We start from the raw sequence: 20,824 nt of genomic DNA, 5'->3' as shown, positions 1-20,824 counted from the left end.
AAATAAATAACTAAATATCAAATAATACAAATCATTTAGTCTTAACTCTTAAGTCTTAAACATCAACATAACATCAATTCAACATAACATCAATTAAACATACACTTAGTCTTAAGTCTTAAGTCTTAAACATCAATTCAACATAACATTAATTCAACATAACATCAATTCAACATACACTTAGTCTTAAGTCTTAAGTCTTAAACATCAATATAACATCACATAATAAAAACATCTAAGATTAATTTAACATAATATTCCTACTCCTCCTCATCATCATCCATGAAAAAAGGATCAAACTCATCATCAAAAGAACTCCCACAAGAACTACTAGCACCCATTGGAAGATTTGTCAAGACATGTTCATTGTTGTTGTCATCATCATCATCGTCATCAACATCAATAGTTTCAAGTTCAGCATCCTCTTCCACATTCACTAGGGTTGGTGGTTCATTAAGGCAATCCTAATTTATGTCATCTGGATTAAGAAGTGTAGGTTCTTCAGCCACCCAATCTCCCATCAAGTCAATGTTATCCAAGCTTATAGGATCCATTGCATACTTATTCCTTTGAATGTTCCTACCAATGAAAATATTAAACATTAGTTACATTTTATAAATTATAATTATTTGAAAGTACATTTCATTTACATATGAGTAACGATTATAAATTTACCTTTCTCGAAGCCTCAAATTATAATGGACAAAGACCAAATCATTTACTCGTTTATGTTCCAATCTATTTCTCTTCTTTGAGTGAACATATTCAAATGTGCTCCAATTTCTCTCACAACCAGTTGCACTACAACATTGACTGAGCACACGAATGGCAAATGATTGTAAGTCTGGAGCTTCAAGTCCAAATTGCTTCCACCATGAAACTACAATAACAAATAAAAATGTAAAATAAGCATTGCTCATGTAATCTTACAATAACAACTATAAAGGATAAATAGACATATTGAAAGGAAATACTATTAAATTATTAATGTTTACCTGGATTTAGTCCCTCTCGTTGGCGGATTGCTAGTAATGTGCCAAAGTCACCAATTGATTTTTTGTACTCATCAAGTTGTGAACTTATTTTGTCTTGAATGTCAGGATCGGGAACCAAACTCATTAGAGTGCTTAGCAACCCTCTTTGAACTTCATTTTGCCTTTTAAATGAAGGCCTAAAGTATATTGCATGGTTAAGAAAGCAACCTGCTGCATGTAGAGGACTATGAAGTTGTTTGTCCCATCTAGTATCAATAACTCTAACATAATGTCCATACAAAGAAATTTTGTTCTTCAACCTTCTTTTTATTTCCTCTTTTGCTTTGTCCATTGCTTCATACAAGTACCCCATAGCAGGTTTCTCATCCCTATCAACAAGACGAAGTACTCTAACTAAAGGCTTACTAACTTTCACTATGTGCTTGCATTGAGACCAAAACGCATAATCTTCCAAAACAATTTTACTTATCTCCTTCCCAACGGCAGTCTTAGCATGGGGGCATGAAAGCCATTTATCACAAGTGAACATTTGTCTAACCTCTTTTTTGAACCTTAGCATGCTTTGTAGACTTAAGAAGTTAGTGGCAAACCTTGTAATTGCAGGACGACATAAGTCTCTTCCATTTGTAAAATCTTGCCTCATCAAGTCTAAAACAACTCCATGGTTGTAAATGAACTTTGTTATCTTTTTTGCCTTCTTAATTGCTTCATCAATAAGAGGGAACCACCTAGGATTAGCAATATTCTCCAACATCAAGTCTATGCAATGAGCTGCACAAGGAGACCAAAACAAAGTACCATACTTCTGCTGTAATTTTTTTCCAGCTTTTTTATAGGCAGAAGCATTATTTGTAATCAATTGCACAATATATTCCACACCAATTTCTTGAACAACATAATCAAATATATTAAACAAATTTTCAGCATCCTTTGTAAGGCTTGAAGTGTCAATAGATTTCAAGAACATGGCTCCCCTTGGACAATACACCAAAAAATTCATTATTGGTTGTTGCTTTTGATTTGTCCACCCATTAGACATCAGTAAACAACCATATACTTTCCAATCATTTTTTATATATAACAAAAAATCATTAACTTCATGGACAACATTTTTCAAAAGGGGTCCCCTCAACTCATAAAAAGAAGGCCCCTTAAATCCCGGCCCAATAGCAGCAATGGAATCAATCATTGCTTTTGTAGCCAAAGCACTTCTTATAGAGGGTTGAGCACCGGGGGTTGTTTTAGGAGCAAAATAATTCTTAATTTTCTTCTTTCCTCTTATTTGACTCATATCATTGTCAACATCCTTTCCCCTAGATTTTCGTTTACCTAATGTTTGAGGGGGACTCTTTTCAACAACCCTAACCTCATCATCCTCCTCCTCCTCCTCATCAACATCGTATGGGTTCCCAATTTCTAATTGAATCCTCTTTTTAGTTTGTTTAGATTTTTTCAAGTCTTCAATCATTTGTTTCATTTGAAACCTAATATCAGATGAAGCCTTTTTACATGGTTCAACTTGACCCCTAATCCCAGCAAGATGATACTTAAGTCTAGTAATACCACCCCCTTTAATCAACTTATTACAATGCAAACATATAGTGTTATTTTTTGCATTAGGCACTGCACGAGCATGAGCCCATGTGGGATCATCTGATCTTGCAGGGGCAGAGGCCACAGAAGCAGAGGAAGCACCTGCACGGGCATGAGCCCATGCGAGATCCCCTGAACTATGATGAGCCATAATTTACTGTTCAATGAAATGAAATGAAATTCAATCAAATGCATGAACAGCCATATATAGTTAATGAACAAACAAATCAAGTTAAGAAAAAAACTAAACACGGTTTGGCTGAAGCTTGAATCCGAGAGAGTGACAGTAAAATTTATGCAGTTTACCCAATTTGTTCAATCACATAACTTAACAAACAAATCACATATCTAATATCTTAGTAAGTTCTTAAATCTTAACCACAAAAAAAATCATAAGAAAAAAAAAATAATGATTTGGCTGAACTGAAGCTTGAATCCGAGAGAGTGAGAGTAATATTTCTCATCCCCAATTTGTTCAATCACATATCTTAACAAACAAATCACATATCTAATATTTTAGTAACTTCTTAAATCTTAACCACAAAGCAAATCATAAGAAAAAAAAATGATTTGGCTGAACTGAAGCTTGAATCTGAGAGAGTGAGAGTAGAGAAAGAATACCTTGGCTGTTCAATCCGAGAGAGTGAGACTGTGAGAGAGTCAGAGACAGATGAGTATGAGAGAGTCGAGTGATTGAGAGAGCAGAGCAACGGCAGTGAGCACGAGCACGACGGCAGTGGGACGAGAACGACGGCAGTGAGTGAGGGATTTGAGAGTGAAAGTGAGAGTGAAAGAATGAAAGAAAAAGGGTCTGAGGTAGGTCTTTTAGTCAAGTCCAAAATGGTGTCGTTTGGACGTTACTGTTTTTTTTTTTTTTTTTTTTTTTTTTTTATAACTCAGAGTCCCGTACCGGCCGAAATTTTCGTACTAGCCAGAATTGGCCGAAACGGGCCGAAACACCCCGAAATCTGGCCCGAGGTGGAACGGGGGGGTTTCCGGTACCGGTTTGCATACCGGCACGAAAAATTCCGTCTGTTCCGGTCGGAACGGAACGGTATTAATAACAATGCTTTTTCCCTCTTTTTGTTTAGCTAGCCAATAACTTGTGTAATGCAAAAAAAGTTTAAAATAATATACTCTCTTCGACCCAATTTGCTTGTCCTGTTTGAAAAGTCAATTTAAAAAAAAAAACATAATTTATTATTTTGTCTGTCTTATAAAAAAATGTATAAGTTTACAAAACTACCATTAAATAAATTTATCAGCTTTTTTTTTTTTTTTTTTTTTAAATTTTTTTTTAATGAGGCAACTAAAAAGGTGCCCAAATTAGATTTTTTTTAAAATATTTGTTAGGTTTTTTTTTTTTTTTTTTTTTCAAATAGTTTTGAAAATAAAGTAGGGGTATAATAAGAACATTAGTAAACTAATAACTTTTATTTTTAGAAATAGGACAATACTATTAAATAATACATCTTACTACACTTAATAACATCTCAATAAATTCCCAATTTGGTTGGATTTATATATGGAAATTAGATTTTTTTTATAGAAGAATATGGAAATTAGAATTGGTTGAGTGTAGCTGTGCTTATTCTTAAGAGAGGTGTTACGTTCACAATATTTTTACAACAAATCATAGGTGGTTAATTGTTATTGGTTCAAATTTGAACCTAACACCAAAATTACTTTTTTGCCCCAACAATAACAATCAGTAACAACTTGTCACTTAAGATTTGTTGTAAAAATGTTGTGGACATATCATTTCTCTATTCTTAAACATGCGATAAGATGATGTGGCATGTTAAAATTAGAAGGGTAAAACATGAGTTTTACCACATCCTTACAAAACTAATCTCATTTTTTTTGTCCAAATATAAAACTTAATAATTATGATAGTTATTAATAGACATTTATTATGAATGTGTTAGAATTTTTTTTTTAGAAGAGATTGTGTTAGAATATGAAATTATATATAGCATTAGCATTTATTATGATTGTGTTTGTATATAGAATGAGTATATATTATATTATTTAAAGAAATTATGATTTACCAAGATTCTAATGTAGAGTTTAATTATGGAAAAAAAATTTAATTCATATATATATATATATATATATATGTCATATACTATATAATAAAAGTTGGGTCTAAAAGCCGTGGTTGCGCTAAGTGGTTTCACCAAATTGCAGAAATTTTTTTAAATTTAAAAAAATAGATATAATTTTTTTTTTTTTTATCTTCTTCTCCTATAATTTCTAATTTAATAAAAATCTTAATTTGATTGTAATCCAAATTGTTATAATTTAGAAGTTGATAAAAAAATTGGGTACTTATCAATTTGCCATACATACTACATTTTTTGAGATAGAAGATAGATATTGTATTGAGTAAAAAAATAAATATATTTTTTTTGTCCTTTTCTTCTTCTCCTAATTTCTAAATTGATAAAACTTTTTATTTGATTATAATCCAAATTCTTCGTCTAATCTTTTTATTTAAAATAATAAAAACAAAGAGAGAGAGAGAAAGCATGTAGTAATTGATATTCATGTGACGTGAGTAATTGCAATGTTATTGCATTACAGGTCAAGCTCAAGCAAAAGCTAACGTGTAGAGCTAGATCCAATCCATCTTATAACAAAACTTGAGAGGCTTAAAAAAAAAAAAAAAAATCAAACCTCAAAACTACTGGGAGAACTGTCTAAGTGTTTCAGATCATACATAGTACACACAAACACTTTTTTCCTACTCATTCGAGGTCTCTCCGTAATCATAGGTTGCTGTATAGTGACTTCGCCACCACCGACCAACACGCAAGTATTTTTTTTTTTTTTTTTTTACAGTCTATATGCATTTAATTCATCTTTCAAATAATATTTACTTTAGTTGTTTGCGGCATATATTGTTTGGTTAAATAGTTGAACAATGTTAAAATAACAAGACTTGCCAAATTAAAAAGAAGATTGATTATGAATGAACAATGATTTCTCTATTAGGAGTGACATTACTTAGAGTTACAAACAATTTCATGGTGTAGGTAGAATTACAAAGACAAATCTACATAATTCTGATTTGAAAGTAAGTCCATAAAATAAATAAATATTTTTGGCTTTTATATAATACTATTTGAACACTTTTAATGAACAATGTTTTTGGAGTGATTATATTTATATAAGATTATAATTATTTGATCTGTCATCGGTGAATAGTGATTTGTCGTCGTTGTCTGTCGGAAGAGTATTCTGTCTGTCTGTGTCTTCTGTCTATCTATCTATCAATCTGTATCCGCGTAATTATCATAATCTAGTGGATCAGAGTTATCCTCATACTACTCATGCTCGTGGAGCACTCCATATTCATTACATAGGGTACAGTATGAAATAAGAAGGAAAACAGGAACATGATCCTTGGCTGTCATCAATCTGGGGTCTTTAACAATCCTTCTTTTCCCAATGAGCCTTCCTGCTGAAGGTCTTGGGCCATACACAGCTATCCTGTCGGTGTAGCCATATAAATGGAAACCTCTGTCCAATTCTTTCTGTACTTCATAAGTCTTATTACTCATGAAATTAGACCATTCTTGAGCCAGAGCACTTGGATCATCAAGTGATAAATAAGTATCTCCTGTATACTTGTTATATTCAGGGATACCACACCAATCATGGATAAGGACTAAAATGTGTGCTGGCTGAGCTTCCATATAATAGCTAGTGTCCCAAACTGGAAGAGTACTGATACCATTGACTACCCAGGAGAGAGCACAACAATAATGTAGAAGCATAAACAATGATAAAATAGTTGATAAAGAAGAAAATAGCAAAATAGATATGGTCAAAATAGATTAAAACAGGGTATGGAATATGAAAACTGAAACAAATAAAATCTTACTTGAAAATACTTCTGTCTTTGATTAAAACTGAAAACTTCTGTCTTTCTTACAAGCTTTGAAAATAAACACTGTCTGAAGAGTTACAAGATTACAAAGTAAAAATCTGTAAAGGGTTACAAGATTGTCTGTCTGGAAAGGTAAGGGAAAGTCTTTCAGGGAAAGGGAAAGGAAAGCTAAAGTCTTTCTGAGGATTGGACCTTGGAACTGGACCTAAAATTTTGAACCTAAAACTTGGACCTGTCTTCTGTTTTTGAAGTCTGTCTATTTATAGATAAAGTGAACCATGGTAAGTCTTCAAAAGTAACCTGAGTTAAATGAAGTGAACTCAAGTTAATCTGTCGGTAGAATCTTGAACAGTAATAGTCTATCTGCATGTGAATAATATTCTGTCCAAATATCTATCAAAATATCTTTCTGGATCTGTCTATATTTGTCTAGACTGTAATAGATCTGTCTGGAAGCTGTTCATGCATGTCGGTGAATAGTGATCTGTCTCCTGTGAATAGTGATCCAATCTGTGCTGTTGCTTCTTGGATGACTCTGGGAAATAAACTAATCTGATTTGCAGCAGAAGTAATGGTTAATTTGCTGATAAACCCTGCTTCTAGCATTTCAGATAACCATAAAGGATCACAGATTACTGGATCTTCTGTCTCTGTGTTGATAAGTAATCCTAGGTAGGGATTAAATATGTCTCCTGTTCTTTCATAAACTCTGTCTGAATTTCCAAAACTGTCATACCATTTAGTCTTATGAGATAACCATATATCACCTATCATGTCTTCTGTTCTGATAAATGTTGTAGAGACTAATACTTTAAAAAGATACATCCATCTGTCATAAGAACTTGTTATAACTTTATGAGTTAATATATTCTGTTGGATTTCAGGGGGTAAGGTTCTAATAGCAAGTCTCGTTTTTTGCTGAATCTTAGGGTGGAGCTTTGAAAAGCTTGTTCCCATAAGATAGCTTTTTAGAGACTGTAGTTCTGTCTTTGTGGAGCTTGAATCTCCATCCTCCTTGCTAGGGAGTTGACAACCAAGTGCTTCAATAAATGCCCCGGTGCTAACAAGATGTAATTCCAAAGCCTGAAGGGTCATTTGGAATAAGGGTTTCTGTCTGAGGGTGAATGCTGCCTGTAAATTATCAAGAAGTAGTTTAATATGAAAATGAAGGTTTGTAAATTCTCCGTCTTGAAACATAAGATCATTGTCGAGGACTTTTTGCAGAATTACACTTTTATTACCACATGAATACATTGCTTCTGCTGGCAACGTATCCTGAAGGGATATTGTCTCTATCGAGACGCCTTCATGCATATCCGAAATTTTTATTGAGGGCTTTCGGAAACCTCTGGGTTGCACCGCTGGTGCCTTGCCCTTGTCTGTCTCAGAGAATCTTTTACTCATGGTAGTCTGCAATTGGGTTTTGGGAAAAGGATTATGTTTGGAACAAATATTTTCTGTCAAAACTTCTTTTGAAATTCTTTTGCCTCTGTCTTTCTGTGAAATTCTTTTGAAATATTTTATAAGAAAAACAAGAAAAACATTTATAAAACAAACAAAATTTATAAAACAAACTTTTCTTTGTACACTTTTGTGCTCTTGCTGAGTAGCAACAATATTAGAGTAGTCATGATGGGATCTGTCAAGGTAAGTGAGATTCAGAATGTTTCTTAAATCTAGTATGATTCTATCAATACATGTACTACTATATTTCTCATCTTGGGAGAATATGTAAAATAAAATTTCTTCGTAAAGTCTTTCATTAATAGGACAATCTATCAGGGGATTAATTCTGTCTATGGAGAGATTAAATCTGTCATTATTCAAGAAATTACCACAATTAATATTTTCTTTAATGATCAATAAAGAAGAGTCTATCAATGATTCTTTTATTAAAATGTCTGTTAAAGATGCTATAAAGGGTGTACATCTGTCATTATTATTAAAAGGAATAATAATTGTACCATCTATATTTGGTGTAGGGGCAATAGTCTCAAGTTGCCTTCTGTCAGTCCATATACTATTAGTCCATGCATATTGATTACAAAGGATTGTATTCATATTTCCGTCTTTTATGAGTTCTTCTGTAGATTGGACTTTATGTAAGAAAGCAATAGGAGAATAAGAACATATCTCTGTCTCTTTGTCTTTCTTTTTGTCATTTTCTGTCAATTGATTAACAAGTAATATTTCTTTCTTTAAAGATGACAAACTTCTTTCAGTTCTATAGATTCCTCTTTCGTTGATATCTGTTAAAATAGTAACCTTTTTGGAAGAGTGTTTTTCTTTCAATACATTAGTTTTAATCCCTCTATCTATCACTAAAAAGGATAAATTAAAGCCATAAAAGGAGTTCCTAAAATAATTTTAGAAGGAAAGTCTTTAATTAAAACAAAGGCTGTCTCAAAATATATTCCATCATGGCATATATGAATAATAGGTATTTTATAATTAATTATTAGTTTTTCTCCATTGGCCTGAATTAATCTTTCAGATGATTTTTCATAATATTTTAAGGGTATTAATCTTTCTTGTATATAATCCATATCAGCACCTGAATCTGTCAAAGCAATTTCTGTCAAAGAAAACTGTTTAGTAATATTTGTATGCCGTTTTTGGAGAATTACTCTGTCAATTAAACTTAAGAAATTCTGTCTATCAAATTTATTACTATTGTTTGAAACATTAATTTTATCTGTAGGAGGATCAAAGGGGTCTATCATGGAATTAGAAAATTCTTTTACAATATTATGTTCATTTATGTCTGTCGGATTTTCTTCTTTAATTTCTTGTTTTATTTTACCCTTTTCTTTCTTGTCTTTTTCTTTCTCTTTCTTTCGGCATTCTGTAACATGGTGTCCATATTTCCTACACCTAATGCAAGCAATAGGTACTTCTATAGAGTCTTTCAATTTTAATAAATATTCTTTTTTGTCTTTATGGTGATTCGGTAGATTGTCTATCAGTTTTCTTATTATGTCTTTTTGTTTTCTTTTTCTTTTATTAATTTTAAGTGGGTTGGTTGATTTTAACTCTTTCTTTAGTTGATCTATTTCTTTTTGTTTAACATTAAATATTTCCATCAATTCTTTTATAATATCTTTCTCAAATTCTAATTTACTAATTTGTTTAGTAATTCTATTATGTTTGTCACATTGTTTTTTAGTATGTCCATAACCTTTGCATTTATGACAAATAGTGTTATTAACATGTCTGTCAGTTTTCTCATTATCTAATAACTCTGTAGTATTTAAAACTGTTATGTCTCTTTTTCTGTCTGTCTCCATTGGTAAACTTAAAATTTCTATCTTTTTAGCCAATTCTATTAAACTGTTATTTTCAGTTCTATCAATTATTTTAAGTCTCTCATCAATTTCTTCTTTAAAACTATTACACTTTTTGTCTTTTACTTTTACTACACTATCACTATTACCATAATTATTTTTCCTACCTTTGTGGACTTTGACTTTTTCTCTTTCATGTCTCATCTTTTCTTCTATTTCTATCTTCCTACGTTGAGATTCTTTACTACTATTTGTTTTTGGTTTTTGCATGTCCTTTACTTTCCCTACATCTTTACTATTTTGTCTTTCATGTAATTCTTTCAAACTATCATCATAATTTCTAGGACTATCATCTTTCTTTATCATGTTTCTCTGTTTTACTATGTCATTTCCTATATCTAATCCTTTACGTAGAGTTCCATCTTTTAATTCACAATTCTGTCTTTCAAACATTTCTTTCATCTCTTTTACCATTTCTTTTTTTATTATTTCTTTCTCATTATCTATCAACTTCTCATGTAGAGATTCTTTCTTGTTTGTCTCTATTAGGCTCTTTTGTCTATATGTGTCTAGCTTTTTACATATAATTTGTACTGAACTAGAATCTTCTCTATTATTTTGCTTTTCCACCATTTCTTTTAGTCTGTCATTTTCTATAGTACTTCTATCTTTTACACGTGTTACTCTTTCCTTAACAGGGCCAGTTTCTTTGTCAACTAATCTGTCAGTTACTTTTAATGTCTGTAAATTCTTATCTACAACTTCTTTTGAATTATTATTTATAAACGAATTATCTGTCATAGTTTTTGTAAAAGATGATCTATGATGGGGTCCAAATTCTATATCTTTTTCAAAATGTGAATTTAAAGCTTTCATTCTTTCATAAAGGTCTAAAAAGCTATCATTTTTCTTTTCAACTTTAGTATATATAGTAAATCTGTCAATATTTTCCAAGGATTCTAATTTTCTATTAATTTTATCCAAAAAACTATCATTGTGTTTATTAGTCTGTCGGTTGATTTTATCTTTTGTTAAATTACTCCAATTGTTTGTGTTACCATTATAATTATAATCATCAATTTCATTGTCAGAATCAGTTTCATAATCCATATCACTATTTGACCAATTATCATCTATATCTTTCATGCTATAACCTTCATCATAAACTATATCATCATAGTCCATGTTTCAAATTAGTGTGTGCCTAGCCTAAGTGTGAACAAGCAAACAGATGATGAACTGATAAATGTATTTATTCTCTTTCTAAGAAATTAATAATTACTAGCGGAACTATTACTAACCACTGGTATCCTTGCTATCGGGACCACCTCCTCGGGAAACTCCATTGCGGGACCACCTAAACACACGCCTGTCCGTCGGCTACAACAAAGGGGCTGACCAACGCGAAACTATGGTTTGCCAACGAGTCTCTAGGCTGACCAACGCTAACAAGGAGCAAGTAGTGGCTATGTAGTAATATAAGTTCCTAGTAACTTCTTAATTGCAAAGAAATAAAACTCATACACCTACCATCCATGGCTCTGATACCATTGACTACCCAGGAGAGAGCACAGCAGTAATATAGAAGCATAAACAATGATAAAATAGTTGATAAGGAAGAAAATAGCAAAATAGATATAGTCAAAATAGATTAAAACAGGGTATGGAATATGAAAACTGAAACAAATAAAATCTTACTTGAAAATACTTCTGTCTTTGATTAAAACTGAAAACTTCTGTCTTTCTTACAAGCTTTGAAAATAAACACTATCTGAAGAGTTACAAGATTACAAAGTAAAATCTGTAAAGGGTTACAAGATTTTCTGTTTGGAAAGGTAAGGTTACAAGATTATCTGTCTGAAGGGAAGGTTACAAGATTACAAAAAGAAAGTAAAGTACAAAAGTCTTTCAGAGAGGGAAAGGGAAGTCTATTACAAAGTCTATCTAAAGCTTGGACCTTGGAATGGAAACTTGGACTTAAAATTTGAACCTAAAATTTGGACCTGTCTTCTGTCTTCGGAGTCTGTCCTTTTATAGATGAAGTAAACCATCAAAAGTAACTTGAGTTAAGTGAAGTGAACTCAAGTTAATCTGTCGGTAGAATCTTGAACAGTAAAAGTCTATCTGGCAGTCTGTCCGGGTACGCATGCTGGTGAACAGTAACTTTTTTATCTGTGAGAATCTACGTACGAATAATATTCTGCTAAGATATCTTTCTGGATTTATCTATCTGTCTCTTGTCTTCTTTTTGTATCTATCTGTCACATGAGTACTGTAGTTTGGAGAGGATAAAGGAGGATTTCATCTGTCTATATCTGTTGGAAACTAATCTGGCGCAAGGGGATAGTGACCTGGCGCAGTGTCTATCTTGTCTGTTATTTTGTCTAACCATTTGAATACACTATCATTTTTGACCCTGTATTCTGAAGGGATATTATCTCTATTGAGACGCCTTCATGCTTTAATTGAAATCTGTATTAAAGATTTCTATTTTTGGCAGAATTTGGTCTAAGATTTTAGCCTTAGAATGGCTATCTTGCTTGCCAGGCAATTGACCGTTAATTTTAAAATTAACTAATTAAAGGTTATTATGAAATGGTAAAGTATATGATGAGAAAGGACAAGAATAAACTAAAGTCATGAGCCTATAGTACAAGACAAAGATCCTGACAAAGGGATAGGAGAAATGATGGAAAGATACGTAGGAACAAAAGAAAGACTAGAATAGTCAACAAAAGTAGGAAACTTCTTTCTTTTTCTTTCTTTCTTTTTATTTTTTTATTTTTTATTTTATATATATATATATACATATACATATATATATATATATATATATATATACATACTTAAGTATATATGTACTTAAGTACTACTGCTACTAGGTAGAATAGTATTATCTACCATTGTAGGAATCTCATCATCATCTATCACTAAGTCTGCCATTATAGGAATCTCATCATCACTTTTATCTTTTGAGATGGAAATTTCTTTCAATAAGTGTATATCTTTGGGGAATGGGGGTAGGAGGAACTTAAAGAAAACTTCTGTCTTTAAAATATTAGTACATATTCCATTATCTGTCGTGAAGAAAGGGTAGATTAAAGCCAAAAAAGGATTTCCTAATATAACTTTAGAGGACAACTTATCTGTTAAGAAGAAAGGTGTTCTGAACTTGATTCCATTATTATATATGTATGCCTTGGTTAGCTTATTACTTATTTTAAGTCTATCACCATTAGCCTGAGTTAATCTGTCTGTTGTTGATTCATAATACTTAGAGGGTATTAATCCTTCTTGTATGCAATTCATATCAGCACCTGAATCAACAAGGGCAATAACTGTTAATGAAAATTCTTTATGAACTACTAAAGTTATCTCTGTGTACCATTTTTGAAATATCATTCTGTCAATTATATTTAAAAATTCATCTTTATCATCTTCTTTATGAGGACTTTCACCAGTATAATTATGTTTGTCAAGAAGAGAGGAGTCTATCAGGGGTTCATTACAATATTTAATTCTATCTTTTATGCTAATTACCTGCGCAGTTATCTGTTCTACCATGCCTTTTAATATGAAATTTTTTTATTTTAATTTTTTTAGTTCATTTTTTAGGCTATTAATCTCTATTTGTAGGTCTGTCACAGTTATAGGTTTATTGGGTTTAAATCTATCAGTAATTTCTGTAAAATTATAAGTTGACTTATAATCTTTTAGATCTATTTCAATTCTATCAGTTTCAGTTAAAGATTCTTTTAATTTAGATAAATAGTCTTTTTTAGATTGTAGATCTGGAAGTTTATCTATCAAATCCATTATTATGTCTTCTTGTTTTGTTAAGACACAAATTTTTAATTTTCTTTTACAATAACAATTATCAGGATTATTACAGTTACATAACTGAACATTTCCATCATGTGAAGAAACTTCTGTAGAGGATGATGAAGTGCTGTTACTATTATCTATCTGGTGAATTCCATTATCTGTTTCATCACTATCTGTCAATTCTATTATACTCATTAATTTATCCTTTAATTTTCCTGATATATCAAGTTTATTTATCTGTCTTTGAAAGTTACAGTATCTGCTAGTGTGTCCCTTTTTCCCACGTTTGAAGCAAATAATGTCACTTTCCCTACGTCTATCATATTTCTTTCTTTTGGATTCTTCTTTCTTGTCTTTAGACTTACTTTTATAATATCTTCTATTATTGTTCTTATATCTGTCACTTCTGTCATCTTTCTTTTCTTCTTTTCCTAGAGGGAGCAATCAATGGATCAAAACCATATTGCTCACAAAAAGTTCCTAGCTCTTTTTTAGCAAATCTTTTTTCTTTTTCTATCTGGTTCCTAACTAAATGCATATAGACTAAAATAATTCATCTATATGCATTTAATTCATCTTTCAAATAAACTGATTCTGATTCTGACAGTGAAATTGATAATTATAATTATAATGGTAACACAAATAATTGGAGTAATTTAACAGGAGATAAAATCAACCGACAGACTAATAAACACAATGATAGCTTTTTGGATAAAATTAATAGAAAATTGGAATCCTTGGAAAATATTGACAGATCTGTTATATATACTAAAGTTGAAAAGAAAAATGATAGCTTTTTGGACCTCTATGAAAGAATGAAAGCTTTAAATTCACATTTTGAGAAAAATATAGAATTTGGACCCCATCATAGATCATCTTTTACAGAAACTATGACAGATAATTGGTATATAAATAGTAATTCAAAAGAAGTTGTAGACAAGAATTTACACACATTGAAAGCAACTGACAGATTAGCTGATGAAGAAACTGAAATTGGCCCTATTAAAGAAAGAGTAACACGTATAAAAGATAAAAGTACTATAGAAAATGACAGACTAAAAGAAATTTCTAGTTCGGCACTAGACACAGATAGACAAAAGAGCCTAATAGAAACAGACAAGAAAGAATCTCTACATGAGAAGTTAATAGATAATAATATAGAAATAATAAAAAAAGGAATAGTAAAAGAGATGAAGGAAATATATGAAAGACAGAATAGTGAACAAACCAATTCAAAAGATGGAACTCTACGTAAAGGATTAGATATAGTAAAACAAAGAAACATGACAAAGAGAGAGACAAAAGATGATAGTCCTAGATATAATGATGATAGCTTGAAAGAATTGTATGAAAGACAAAAAAATGAAATGGTACGTAGGATGTTAGATACAAAAGAGATAGTAAGAGATAGTAAAAAAGTAGTCAACAATGGTAGGAAAAATAATTATGGTAATTTAAAAGAAAAAGAAAATAGTGAAAGTGTAGTAAAAGTAAAAATGGAAGTAAAAGACAAAAATGATAGCTTTTTGGACCTCTATGAAAGAATGAAAGCTTTAAATTCACATTTTGAAAAAGATATAGAATTTGGACCCCATCATAGATCATCTTTTACAGAAACTATGACAGATAATTGGTTTATAAATAGTAATTCAAAAGAAGTTGCAGATAAGAATGTACAGACATTAAAAGCAACTGACAGATTAGTTAACGAAGAAACTGGCCCTATTAAGGAAAGAGTAACACGTATAAAAGATAGAAGTACTATAGAAAATGACAGACTAAAAGAAATGGTGGAAAAGCAAAATAATAGAGAAGATTCTAGTTTAATACAAATTATATGTAAAAAGCTAGACACAGATAGACAGAAGAGCCTAATAGAGACAGACAAGAAAGAATCTCTACATGAGAAGTTAATAGATAATAATAAAGAAATAATAAAAAAAGGAATGGTAAAAGAGATAAAAGAAATGTCTTGGAATGGTAAAAGAGATAAAAGAAATGTTTGAAAGACAGAATAGAAAAGATGTAGGAAAAGTGAGAGACATAGTAAAACAAAGAAACATGACAATGAAAGAGAGAAAAGATGATAGTTTTAGAAATAATGATGATAGCTTGAAAGAATTGTATGAAAGACAAAACAATGAAATGGTACGTAGGATGTTAGATACAAAAGAGATAGAAAGAGATAGTGAAAAAGTAGTCAACAATGGTAGGAAAAATAATTATGGTAATAGTGATAGTGTAGTAAAAGTAAAAATGGAAGTAAAAGACAAAAAGTGTAATAGTTTTAAAGAAGAAATTGAGGAGAGACTTAAAACAATTGATAGAATTGAAAATAACAGTTTAATAGAATTGGCTAAAAAGATAGAAATTTTAAGTTTACCAATGGAGACAGACAGAAAAAGAGACATAACAGTTTTAAATACTACAGAGTTATCAGATAATGAGAAAACTGACAGACATGTTAATAATACTATTTGTCATAAATGCAAAAGATATGGACATACTAAAAAACAATGTGACAGACATAATAGAATTACTAAACAAATTAGTAAATTAGAATTTGAAAAAGATATTATGAAAGAATTGATGGAAATATTTAATATTAAACAAAAAGAAATAGATCAACTAAAGAAAGAGTTAAAATCAACCAACCCACTTAAAATTAATAAAAGAAAAAGAAAACAAAAAGACATAATAATAAAACTGATAGAAAATCTACCGAATCACCATAAAGACAAGAAAGAATATTTATTAAAATTGAAAGACTCTATAGAAATACCTATTGCTTGCATTAGGTGTAGGAAATATGGACATCATGTTACAGAATGTCAAAAGAAAGAGAAAGAAAAAGACAAGAAAGAAAAGGTAAAAATAAAACAAAATAGTGTAGAGATGAAACCAGTGGCTTTACAAGACTTAATGACAGAAGCAAAAATGGTAAAAAATGATATTAAAGAAATTAAAGAAGAAAATCCCACAGATAGAAAAATTGATAGTGATAATGATGATGATGTCGATAGACAGAATTTCTTAAGTTTAATTGACAGAGTAATTTTCCAAAAATGGCATACAAAAACTACTTTAGTAATTAATAAAGAGTTTTCTTTGACAGAAATTGCTTTGACAAAACCAGGTGCTGATATGAACTATATACAAGAAAGATTAATACCCTTAAAATATTATGATAAATCATCTGAAAGATTAATTCAGGCCAATGGAGAAAAACCAATAATTAATTATAAAATACCTAATGTTCATATATGCCATGACAGAATATATTTTGAGACAGCCTTTGTTTTAATTAAGGACTTTCCTTCTAAAATTATTTTAAGAATTCCTTTCATGATTTTAATTTATCCCTTTTTAGTGACAGATAAAGGAATTAAAACTAATGTATTGAAAGAAATGCACTCTTCCAAAAAGGTTACTATTTTAACAGATATCAACGAAAGAGGAATCTATAGAACTGAAAGAAGTTTGTCATCCTTAAAGACAGAAATATTACTTGTTAATCAATTGACAGAAAATGACAAAAAGAAAGATAAACAAGACAAAGAGACAGAGATATGTTCTTATTCTCCTATTGCTTTCTTACATAAAGTCCAATCTACAGAAGAATTCATAAAAGACGGAGATATGAATATAGTCTTTTGTAATCAATATGCATGGACTAATAGTATATGGACTGACAGATGGCAATTTGAGACTATTGCCCCCACACAAAATATAGATGGTACAATTATTATTTCTTTTAATAATAATGACAGACATACTGATAGACTGATAGAAGTACTAAATGACAAATGTACACCTTTTATAGCATTTTTAAATATTCATATAACAGATATTTTAATAAAAGAAGCTTTGACAGACTCTCCTTTATTGATCATTAAAGAAAATATTAATTGTGATAATCTCTTGAATAATGACAGATTTAATCTCCCCATAGACAGAATTAATCCCCTGATAGATTGTCCTATTAGTAAAAGACTTTACGGAGAGATATATAGTAGTACATGCATGGATAGAATCATACTAGCTTTTAAAAATATTCTGAATATCACTTATCCTGATAGATCCATCATTACTACTCTAATACTGTTGCTACTCAGCAAGAGCACGAAAGTGTACAAAGAAATGTTTGTTTTATAAATGTTTTTTGTTTTATAAATGCTTTTCTTGTTTTTCTTATAAAATATTTCAAAAGAATTTCACAGAAAGACATTGACAGAAGAATTTCAAAAGTTTTATTTCTTTGCAATTAAGAAGTTACTAGGAACTTATATTACTACATAGCCACTACTTGCTCCTTGTTAGCGTTGGTCAGCCTAGAGACTCGTTGGCAAACCATAGTTTCGCGTTGGTCAACCCCTTTGTTGTAGCCGACGGACAGGCATGTGTTTGGATGGTCCCGCAATGGAGTTTCCCGAGGAGGTGGTCCCGATAGCAAGGATACCAGTGGTTAGTAATAGTTCTGCCAGTAATTATTAATTGCTTAGAAAGAGAATAAATACATTTATCAGTTCATCATCTGTTTGCTTGTTCACACTTAGGCTAGGCACACACTGATTTGAAACATGGACTATGATGATATAGTTTATGATGAAGGTTATAGCATGAAAGATATAGATGAAAATTGGTCTAATAGTAATATGGATTATGAAACTGATTCTGACAGTGAAATTGATGGTTATAATTATAATGGTAACACAAACAATTGGAGTAATTTAACAGGAGATAAAATCAACCGACAGACTAATAACCACAATAATAGTTTTTAGACAAAATTAATAGAAAATTAGAATCTTTAGAAAACATTGACAGATTTGCTATATATACTAAATTTGAAAAGAAAAATGATAGCTTTTTGGACCTCTATGAAAGAATGAAAGCTTTAAATTCACATTATAAAAAAGAAATAGAATTTGGACCCCATCATAGATCATCTTTTACAGAAACTATGACAGATAATTGGTTTATAAATAGTAATTCAAAAGAAGTTGTAGATAAGAATTTACAGACATTAAAAGCAATTGACAGATTAGTTGACGAAGAAACTGGCCCTATTAAGGAAAGAGTAACACGTATAAAAGATAGAAGTACTATAGAAAATGACAGACTAAAAGAAATGGTGGAAAAGCAAAATAATAGAGAAGATTCTAGTTCAGTACAAATTATATGTAAAAAGCTAGACACAGATAGACAAAAGAGCCTAATAGACTCACATGAGTATTTAATTTTTGTCCTTGAAAGTATGGAAGAAGACACTGAAACTTGAGTGAGTTTCACCCTACCAAGTTTAAGTTTAAACTTAAAATTTAAGTTCAAACTTAAACTTGGTAGGGTGAAACTCACTCAAGTTTCAGTGTCTTCTTCCATACTTTCAAGGACAAAAATTAAATACTCATGTGAGTCTCTCTCTACTTCAAATTTTTAAATGCTTAGTAATTTAGATTGTTCTTAATTATTGAATTGAGATTTTTCTACTTAAACTTGATTTCAATCATTGTTTTGGATAGTTTTGAACTATTAAATTCAAGGGTTGTCTATTTAAATATATGTGATTAATTGATCTTTAAAGTTCAATGTATTATTGAAAATCATTCTCACACAATAGGCATTCATTATGTAACTTAAAAGTAAAATATTCATTTATTTTTATCATTTATTTTAAGTAAATTAATAAAAAAAATTATTTACATTTGAATTTTGATTAAGCCGTGCATCTCACAGGCATAATGCTAATATATATATATATATATATATATAAATTTAATAGCAATTTTGCCACATCATATTTTCTTTAAAGGATAAGAATAAATTTATTTTTTTGAGAAAAAAATTATAAGAATAGATAGTTTTGTATTCAAATACAATCACAATAAATACATATTATAATTACCAGAATTATATATTTAATAGTTCCAAATTAAAATACAATCATAAATCATAATAGATATCTATTATTAATAAATAAAATATTTATATTTAATATTTTAGATCCAAAATAATCATAATAACTTCATAATTTATCTTATATTATATTCATAAATGCACCATTATATATATTTTTAAATAGTACGTTGTGCATGTCGACTTGTGTGACATAATTTCGTAATGCGTATATTTTTGTAATATATCCCCTTATATATTGATAGACTAATTATTTTTATTTTTATTTTTATTTTTTATATGTTTATAATTTATAATTTTATATTTTTAATTAACTCTATTTACAACGAAAATAAAAATAGAGTTAAAATTCTATTGATTTGGAAATAAATAGATTTTTTTGTCAATTGAAAGTTTACCATTGTAGTATTGTACCAATAAGAATAGCTAGAGACATCATCAAAAAAAAAAATAGTGACGTGCCTTGTTTTTTTTACTGGATAAGAAGAGACATGCTTTGTTGGATGACTGCAGACTCTTGATAACTAGATTTCACCATGTCCGTATCAAGCATTGTTTCCGGCAAGTAAATCAGTGTGTTGATAGTTTATCTAAAAAGAACTTAAAGATGACTGCTGATTTATTTATTTATGATAATCCTCCTATGGATATTTTAAACGTTTTTTAGGGAGACTTTAATGAGATGTATTCCTTTAAGATATGTTTGATCCTTCCTTTATTGTTTAGGTTTTTTTTTTATGTTATCGTCTTCCACCAAAAGAAAAATGCATATACGTCATTCGTGACAAGCTACTCTTTTACCAATAAGAAATAAGAATAGAGATATCATATTAAAAAAAAAAAAAAAAAATAGAGACGTGCCTTGTTTTTATTTTTATTGGTAGAGAAGTGACGTGTTGAAAAATGCACATCTGCCATTCGTGACAAGTTGCTCTTTATTCCGTAGCCAACAATGACTGACTGAAAAACAATTACCGACTGCGATGACTGCGAATAAAATAAAAAATGACATTGACCACAAGGACAAGTCGCATACACCAAACTTTTTTTTTTTTGACTGGAAAGGTAGAAGACATACACCAAACTGAACATTCGCGAATATGCTAATTTTACTGGAGAGCACAATTTTAGCCAAATTTTAGAAAAAAACACTAAACGAATTTATCTAGTTATGAAAGCACATTCTTGGAATCCAATTTTGACAAATTTGACTTTTAACTCAAACTGTGTGCTTAAAACTTGAATCCGAACTTGTCAAACTCAAATTCTAAAAATATATTAAATTACTAAATAATTTTGTGAGAAAACCTTTATCT

General features: G+C 30.2%; 1 protein-coding gene across 1 annotated transcript; it reads right to left on the bottom strand.

The window, feature by feature from the left end:
- Positions 1-260: 260 nt before the first annotated feature.
- On the bottom strand, positions 261-2,739 carry LOC115971628. The gene is made up of 4 exons (XM_031091627.1): positions 996-2,739; positions 676-880; positions 510-579; positions 261-464 (listed from the first exon to the last, which is right to left on the bottom strand). Exons 1-4 carry the CDS (start codon positions 2,737-2,739, stop codon positions 261-263), a joined length of 2,223 nt encoding a protein of 740 aa, XP_030947487.1.
- Positions 2,740-20,824: the final 18,085 nt, after the last annotated feature.

Source organism: Quercus lobata, chromosome 12 (assembly GCF_001633185.2).
Source record: "Quercus lobata isolate SW786 chromosome 12, ValleyOak3.0 Primary Assembly, whole genome shotgun sequence".
NCBI classification, from domain to species: domain Eukaryota; kingdom Viridiplantae; phylum Streptophyta; class Magnoliopsida; order Fagales; family Fagaceae; genus Quercus; species Quercus lobata.
The sequence above is the reverse complement of the archived record's forward strand: the minus strand, read 5'-3'. Positions and strand labels throughout refer to the sequence as shown.

Coding starts and splice junctions, on each gene's coding strand:
- LOC115971628 (XM_031091627.1), bottom strand. CDS start 2,739: ATGGCTCATCATAGTTCAGGGGATCTCGCATGGGCTCATGCCCGTGCA. Junction 881..995: donor ACGAGAGGGACTAAATCCAG/GTAAACATTAAT, acceptor TTGTTATTGTAG/TTTCATGGTGGAAGCAATTT. Junction 465..509: donor TTGACTTGATGGGAGATTGG/GTGGCTGAAGAA, acceptor GACATAAATTAG/GATTGCCTTAATGAACCACC.